At 66.3% G+C, this 7,467-nt stretch overlaps 1 protein-coding gene across 1 annotated transcript; it reads right to left on the reverse strand.

Moving 5' to 3' along the window:
- Positions 1-2,941: 2,941 nt before the first annotated feature.
- EMIHUDRAFT_51173 (hypothetical protein) lies at positions 2,942-6,181 on the reverse strand (the record flags this gene model as incomplete). Its single annotated transcript, XM_005766925.1, has 12 exons — positions 2,942-3,137; positions 3,313-3,661; positions 3,732-3,795; positions 3,862-3,999; positions 4,088-4,144; positions 4,337-4,405; positions 4,470-4,793; positions 4,860-4,950; positions 5,150-5,238; positions 5,325-5,373; positions 5,456-5,712; positions 6,083-6,181. Coding segments are annotated over 12 exons (1,782 nt in total), but the record flags the coding sequence as incomplete, so codon positions are not given.
- Positions 6,182-7,467: the final 1,286 nt, after the last annotated feature.

A 7,467-nucleotide genomic window follows, 5' to 3' on the forward strand; every position in this document is an offset into this window, starting at 1 on the left:
GGGGGGGGGGGGGCTGCTGTGCTGTCGCCGCGGCTGCGACTGCCGTATGACCGAGGGGTGTGTTCGTGGGTGTGTGTGTGTGTTTGGGGGGGGGAGTCGAAACGAGCGGTGTCGCTCCGCAACGCGACGCCTCTGTCAGCAGTACTTGATGCTGCCTGCGCGCAGAAAACGCCGCCGCCAAAGTACTTCATACCTGCGGCGCCGCCAGAAGGCGTGTGATCGCACCGGCCAAGAGGAGTGCGGTGCCCTCGGCTCCTCTCGGCTCCTCTCGGCTCCTCTCGGCTCCTCTCGGCTCCTCTCGGCTCCTCTCGGCTCCTCTCGGCTCCTCTCGGCTCCTCTCGGCTCCTCTCGGCTCCTCTCGGCTCCTCTCGGCTCCTCTCGGCTCCTCTCGGCTCCTCTCGGCTCCTCTCGGCTCCTCTCGGCTCCTCTCGGCTCATCTCGGCGTACCGCCCGAGATGAGCGCTCCGCCGATCATGAGCACGGCCATCCCGACGACGACAGGCGGGAACATCTTCTCGCGAACGAATTTTTTGTTGAATGTGAGGGCGATGAGGATCTGGAGTGGGGCGGGGCGGGGCGGGGCGGGGGGGGGGGGGGGGGATCTGGTGGGGCGGGGCGGGGCGGGGCGGGGCGGGGGGGGAGGGGAGGTTGGGCCTCCAAAATGGAGGCCACCGCCGCGGTGCCGAGGAACTTTCCGTACGCCTCAACGCCGACGCCTTGGCAGTCGGTGACGAGGGTGTCCGTGTCCTTGTAGGGCATGTTGGGCAGGCAGCGCGGGTCTCCGGTGGCCTGAGCAAAAATGGGGCGAGGGAGGATGGGGAGGATGGGGCGAGGGAGGGGTGCGGCGAGGGTGCGGTTGCAGTTTGGGGGGGTGCAGTGGAGCGGAGGGGCATGTGTGGGGCATGACTAGGGGGGAGGCGGTGTCGGGGAGTGTGTGTGTGTTTGAGGGGTAGGCCTTGGCATCCTCGATGTAGTTGGTAATCATGGCCTGGCCCATCGGGAGGAAGGTGAAGGAGGTGCCCATGACCTGCGACAACACACGGGGAGGAGGGCGGCACATATGAGGCCCCCATCGCTTGGGGTGGGTGGCCGCGGGGCAAAAGAGCGGCACACGCCGAGACGAGGCCGGTGCCGATCGAGTACGGGGTGCCGACGATGCGCAGCCGGAAGACCTGGAGGTGAGCGCGGAGCTGTGGGGTGTGTGTTGCGCCAGGGTCACGCGGCGAGGGTGTGTGGAGGTGGCGGAGGAGAGGGGGAGGGGGAGGGGGACGGGGACACGGGAAATGGCGCGCGGAGCGAGGGGGCGTGTGTGGAGGCCTGGATGATTGTGAGCAGTCCCGAGGCCAGCCACGAGCAAGACACGAGGAAGCTCTGCCGGTCGCACAGCTCTGAGTCGTAACGGAAGGACCAGCACGCCTGCGGCCGCGGGAAGGGAAGCCACTGTCTCCGCCCCGTGAGGGATACCAGCAGAGCAGAACGGGCACGGGCAGCAGTGTACGCTATGCAGGGGGCATGAGAGTGGCAAAGCCGCGCGGGGTGCAGAGAGGGCAGCGGCGGTGAGAGCGCACCTCGTTGGCGTGGAGCATTCCGCCTGAGGTGGCAATGCCGACGCACATGGCGAGCATGTGCTGAAGTCCGAACGAGAGGGAGAGCGCGAGCGGGAGCTTCTCGTCTTTGGCCAGGTACATCGGCGGGTCGACCGCCTTGAGGCACGGCACCTAACGAAAGCGGACGGCAGCTGAGCGCTGCCAGCTTCGCTTCTAGGCGGTGCCCCGGCACCTGCGGCGTGCATAGAAACCGCCAATCGTAGCTGCCGATGAAGCCCTCCTTGGTCCAGCACTTGATGGCGCAGACGTCGCACCCGTTCTTCGCATCGGCGCCAGACGACGCGATCGCGATCTTCTTCTCTGTATTCTCGGCAACCTCGAGGTCCGCTGCGCGGATCGGAGGGGGTGCGAGGGGTCGGAGAGAGGGGGCGCCGGGCGCGGGCAGGGAAATGGCGGCGGACCCATGATGATTGCAGATCCTCTGACAAAAAGCGGTGGACGATCCTCTGTGTTTTGTGGGGGGGACGCACAGCAAGGGGGGTACCAGTGGGTGTCGGGGTTTGCTTGCGACTAGTGTGGGGAGGGGGCCAGCGCATGGGTTCGAATAATAGCACGGGCAGGGAAGGCGGCGGAGAGGGACCCATTGATGAGTCGTGCTGATCCTCTTCGATCCGCTTTTGTCAGTGCCGGGGGGGGGGCGGGGGGGGGGGCGGGGGGTCATACTGGCCGGGGAAAAAAGGGGTGTCGGGCTCGGGGTTTGCTTGCGACTAGTGTGGCGAGGAGATTCGGCGCCGCAATCTACGGCGTCTTGTATTTATGTGGTTTACGGCAATTCCACACAGAGAGATGTAAACCCCTCACGTGCTCGGGACATGCCGAAAAAGTGACCGACAGGCGGCGGCCCCTCTCGCGCGCCACGCCGCAACGTGTCTCAGTCGTCTCCAATCTCGATCTCCTCCGTCCCGATGACCTCCTCCTTGTACGACAGCTCCTCCTCCTCCTGCTCCTCGATGAGCGTATACGCAGACTCGTTGTCCGACTCGACGCCGCCGCGAAGCTCGATGCGCTGCGCGCGCGACGCGCGGTACTCGTCCGCCTGGGAAGGCAGGCAGGCGTGACGTCAGAGACATCGGACAGGCCGCGAAATCGGCCACTGCGGCGATATCTCGGCATTTTCTCGGCGATGTCTCGGCGATATCTCGGCAATGTCTCGGCGATGTCTCGGCGATGTCTCGGCGATGTCTCGGCGATATCTCGGCAATATCTCGGCGATGTCTCGGCGATATCTCGGCAATGTCTCGGCGATGTCTCGGCGAGGTCTCGGCGATGTCTCGGCGATATCTCGGCAATATCTCGGCGATGTCTCGGCGAGGTCTCGCCTTGAGGCGGAGGAACTCCTCGAAGGCGCGGTGCTTCTCGCGCCTCGCCTTGAGCTCGTCGCCCTTGAGCAGCGTCTTCAGCTTGGCGTCCTCCGCCTCGTACTTGCTCGAGTAGTCGCGCAAGTTCTTCCGAATCTCCTTCTCCTTGGCCTCGGGGAGGAGCGAGGGCGGCCGCGGCCTCCAGAGCAGCTGGTAGAGCTTGTCGCTCCGCCTAGTGTCGCCGTGAGGCACCGAGGGTCGCCGAGAGTCGCCTCCAAGAGCAGCTGGCGCGGCGTGTCGCGTCGCCTGTGGTCGAGCTGCCTGCCGTCTAGGAAGTGTCTAGGGAGTGTCTCGGAAGTGTCTCGGAAGTGTCGCGTCGCCTGTGGTCGAGCTGTCTTCCGTGCGACGACCACAGGTTGTACCCATTCTCCATCTGGTGGCGCCAGTGCGCGACCGACGTCATCAAGTAGCGGCCCGTCGGGTCCCACTCGATGTTTGAGCACATGAAGTGCTCCGCCTCGCCGATGGTCTGGCACGTGTTTGCGTCCAGCCACTCGAGGTTGCCCGCCGTCGCCTTGAGGTTCGCGAGCAGGAGAATGTTGCCCGCCGGCGACCAGAAGAGCGCGTTGCACGGCTTGCGCTCGAACGTCTTGAGCAGCGAACACTTGCCGTTGTGCCGCGAGCCCATCGTGTGCAGCGAGACGTCGGTGCGGCTCGCGTTGTTTGCGTCCGAGTGCACGAGCGCGAACCGGAGGCCTGTGGAGAGGGGAGATCGCCGGTCACGCGGCGGGGGCCTGTTGTGAGGGGGGGAGAGCGAGAGCGCGACGCGCTGCGCCCTTTGGCTCCCAGGCGAAGGCGAGGATCGACTGGTCCTTTGAGAACTCTTGCACCTGTTCACAGCTAGAGGTGTGAAGAGACGCTGTTCACAGCTAGAGGTCCTTTGAGAACTCTTGCACCTCGATGGGCACGCCCTTGTCGCGCAGTCGGAAGAGCTCAAAGGCCGAGTTGAGCGTCTTCTTGGACTTGGAGTGCTTGTCGACCTTGACGCAGAGGAAGTGGCCCTGGTCGTGCCACGTCATGCGCAGGTCGGCCACCTGGAAGAGGGGAGCGGGGTGGGGGTGGGGGCGGGGGCGGGGGTGGGGGGCAGGGTGTGGGGGCAGGTCGGGGGGCATGGCGAGCCACCTGGAAGAGGTTCTTCTGCCGCAGCTCGACGCGCGAGGGTAGCTCCATCAGGATGACCTGCGCGGGAGATGTGGGGAGATGTGGGGAGGTGTGCGGAGATGCGGGGAGGTGTGCGGAGATGCGGGGAGGTGCGGGGTGATGAGTTCCTCCGGTCCATACTGCTGCTGCCGCTGCCGCTGCTGCTGGTGGTGGTGGTGGTGCTGGTGCTGGTGCTGCTGGTGCTGCTGGTGCTGGTGCTGCTGCTAGCACCTTCGCGGGGTTGTTGAGGTGCTCCGGGATCCAGAGGGAGACGATGTTGTCCGTCGGCGACCAGGTGAACTGCCGCACCCCATCCACCTGTCGCAACAAGAAGACGGATGACATGGTTGGGGCGACTCCTGACTCGGTGCGGGTTGTCAGGAAGGAGCTCCTTGATGGAGGAGCGCTTGTCGTTCTTGTCCTTGATGAGCTTCATCGTCGACGACTCGTACACGTAGATGCAGTCGTCGCCGAGCCGCGCAAAGAACTGGTCGTCGTGCGACCAGCGGAAGGCGGGCCAGTTCTCCATCACCCCGTCCTCGCCCGCGCCGACGAAGGCGCGGCACTTTGCGCCCGTGCGCACGTCCCACACAATCAGCGCCTCCTTCTGGTCCCCCTCGGGCGACCACGTCACGAGGTAGTGCTCGCACGGCGAAAAGTCGAGCAGCTTGACGCCGCCGTGGTTGATCTTGAGCTGCCTCTGCCAGGACGGGCCGCCCCACAGCTGCACGCCTACGCAGGAAGGTTCCGAGACCCTTCCGAGGCTGCGACGCGGGCGGGCCGGGCCGCCCCACAGCTGCGCGCCGAGGCGGTGGAAGGTGGCGAGGTAGGAGCCGCGTGGCGACCTGCAGGAAGGGTCCGAGACACTTCCGGGCAGCCTCTCGGAAAGGGCGAGGCGGCGCCGGGCCGCGGCGGAAAGGGCGAGACGTGTATCTCGGCTGCCTCTCGGCTGCCTCTCGGCTGCCTCTCGGCTGCCTCTCGGCTGCCTCTCGGCTGCCTCTCGGCTGCCTCTCGGCAGCATCTCGGCAGCATCTCTCGCGGCACCACGAGACATAGTGCTCCGACCAGTTTCGCTTGCCGTACTCCGCTCTCTGGTCCGGCTTGAGCGGGTCGTTCCACCAGATCTCCGTCTCCTGGCCATGGGAGATTGGGGGGGGAGAGATGGGCGGAGAGATGGGGAGAGATGGGGGGAGGGAGAGATGTGTCTCTTCGTCGGTACCTGGTCGTACCGCAAGACAAACTGGTCGCGCGCGGCGTCGTCGAGCAGCCTGCCCGGCAGGGAGAACCACGAGTCAATCCATTCATTGCCCTCGGCTGGATCTCGGCGGTCTCTCGGCTGGAGCCCCGCACCAGTGGTGGATGTTCTCTCGCGGCACGTACGGCGGCGGCACGAACGGCTGCTCCTGGTCCGAGATGGCCATGTACTTTGCGTAGTCCTCAAAGGAGTTTACCACGAACGTGTGCGCCTTGTCGAGCTTGTAGCCGTCGGCCTTGCGGATGGCGGCAGCCGCCTCCTCGTTGGCCGCGAACTGGATGAATGCGAAGCCGAGCGTCGCGCCGGCGCCGTCGACCGGCAGCTCCAGCCCGTCCTCCACGATCGTCCCCACCTGGCCGCGTTTGGCGGGGGGCGTGTGAGCCGGGGAACCGCCGCCACCGCCGCCGCCGCCGCCGCCGCCGCCGCCCAGCCAAGCCCCCCCCCCCTCCCCCGCCGGCCCGCGACGTCGCCGCCCTCGCCCTCGCCGTGGCCGGCGCCGCCGCCGCGGCCACCCACCCTCTCTCTTCTGCCCTCGCCGCTCCGCCGCCGCTGGCTCTGAGAGCCGCTCCGGGTGCGCCCATGCACGGCGAGGCTGCACGCGGCTGCCTGCCCGCCCACCCGCCACGACGCTCACACCCCCCACCCCCATGCCGCGCCAGGCCCCGCGCGCGAGCCAAGTCTCCACCCGGCGGCGAGCCCGCCTGCGAAAAGAACTTGCGGACGACGTTGGCGAGCTTCTCGTGCTTCTCCTTGGGCACGACGGGGAGGCCGTCGACGACGATGGTCTGCTTGAAGGAGGTGTCGAGCTGGGGCTCCTCCTCGAGGTCGTCCTCAACCTCGTCCTCCGGGTCGGGAGCCATGCGCGTTCGCGAGTGTGGTGCGGCGCGGCAGCAGCGAGAGCTACGCGTGCTGGGCGCAGCGAAAAGAAATTTGGCTGCAGCAAACAGCCCGGGTTGTCTGTTTTCGAGGGGCCAGGATACGCCGCAAGGAGGACGGAGTTGCGCCGAGAGGCGAAAGAAGCCGCGAGAACAAGGGACCGGCAGGCGGCGGCGTCGCAGGACGAGGCAGAAGAGAACGACGCGACAGAGGGGGAAGTGACAAGGGAGAGAACGACGAGAGTGGGACAGCCGCGAGGTGGCATGAAGGTTGCAGCGAGAAGCGGCGAGAGACTGCGAAAAGAGATACGAGGAGGCAGACCCCCCAGGGTGGGCGACGGCTAGCGCATCACACCCTCCTCTCCTTAAAATCCCTGTGTGGTGGCGGCGTGCCGTTCTCCCATCCCTCCCTTGGGTTGTGTGTTTTCTTTCTTTCTTTCTTTTTGTCTGTTTTCTTTCTTTCTTTCTTTCTCTCACAAGACGTGACCTAACGTCACTAACGTCACAGCCAGACCAACGACTGGGGCACCAACGACCGTGGATGAAGGCACGAGAGGTGGAATGGCACCGTTGACAGCTGCGTGGCGGCGCGACGAGCCGCGACGGCGAGACGAGCCGCGAGGGCGCCACGACCAACGTGATTTTCTCGCTTTCGCGCAGAGGAGCGTGGTGGAGCTTCAGGCGTGCCGCGTCCCTCCGCGCCCTGCGCCCCCTCTCACGTTCCCGCTGGATGAAGAGGGACCACTGTTGCCTTCCAATGTAGCGAGCCGGTGACATCAAACTGTGATCATCGTTCCTGACAGCTCCGCCCGCACCGCCCGCGCGCCCGCCGCCCGACCCGCGCGCTTTCTAGCCCGGCAGCGCACAAACCGTGGCGCGCCGGGTCCACAATACGCGCGACACTGACGACGAGACTCAAGCTGAGAGTGCGCCGAGCTCCTCCCTCGGGCACCCTATCCCAACGCTCGCCGACACCGCCGCCCTAGGCGCGCCGTCATGGGCAAGGTTCACGGCTCGCTCGCGCGCGCCGGCAAGGTGCGCGGCCAGACGCCGAAGGTGTCGAAGCAGGAGAAGAAGAAGACGCAGGTGGGCCGTGCCAAGAAGCGGCTGCAGTACAACCGCCGCTTTGTGAACGTCGCCGTCGGCCTTGGCAAGAAGAAGGGCCCGAACACGCAGGTCCGCCTCGTCTGCCGCTCGCCGCCGCCCTCAAGACCGCCGCCGCCCCCCTCCCC

This window comes from Emiliania huxleyi (assembly GCF_000372725.1).
Source record: "Emiliania huxleyi CCMP1516 unplaced genomic scaffold EMIHUscaffold_5, whole genome shotgun sequence".
NCBI lineage: Eukaryota > Haptophyta > Isochrysidales > Noelaerhabdaceae > Emiliania > Emiliania huxleyi.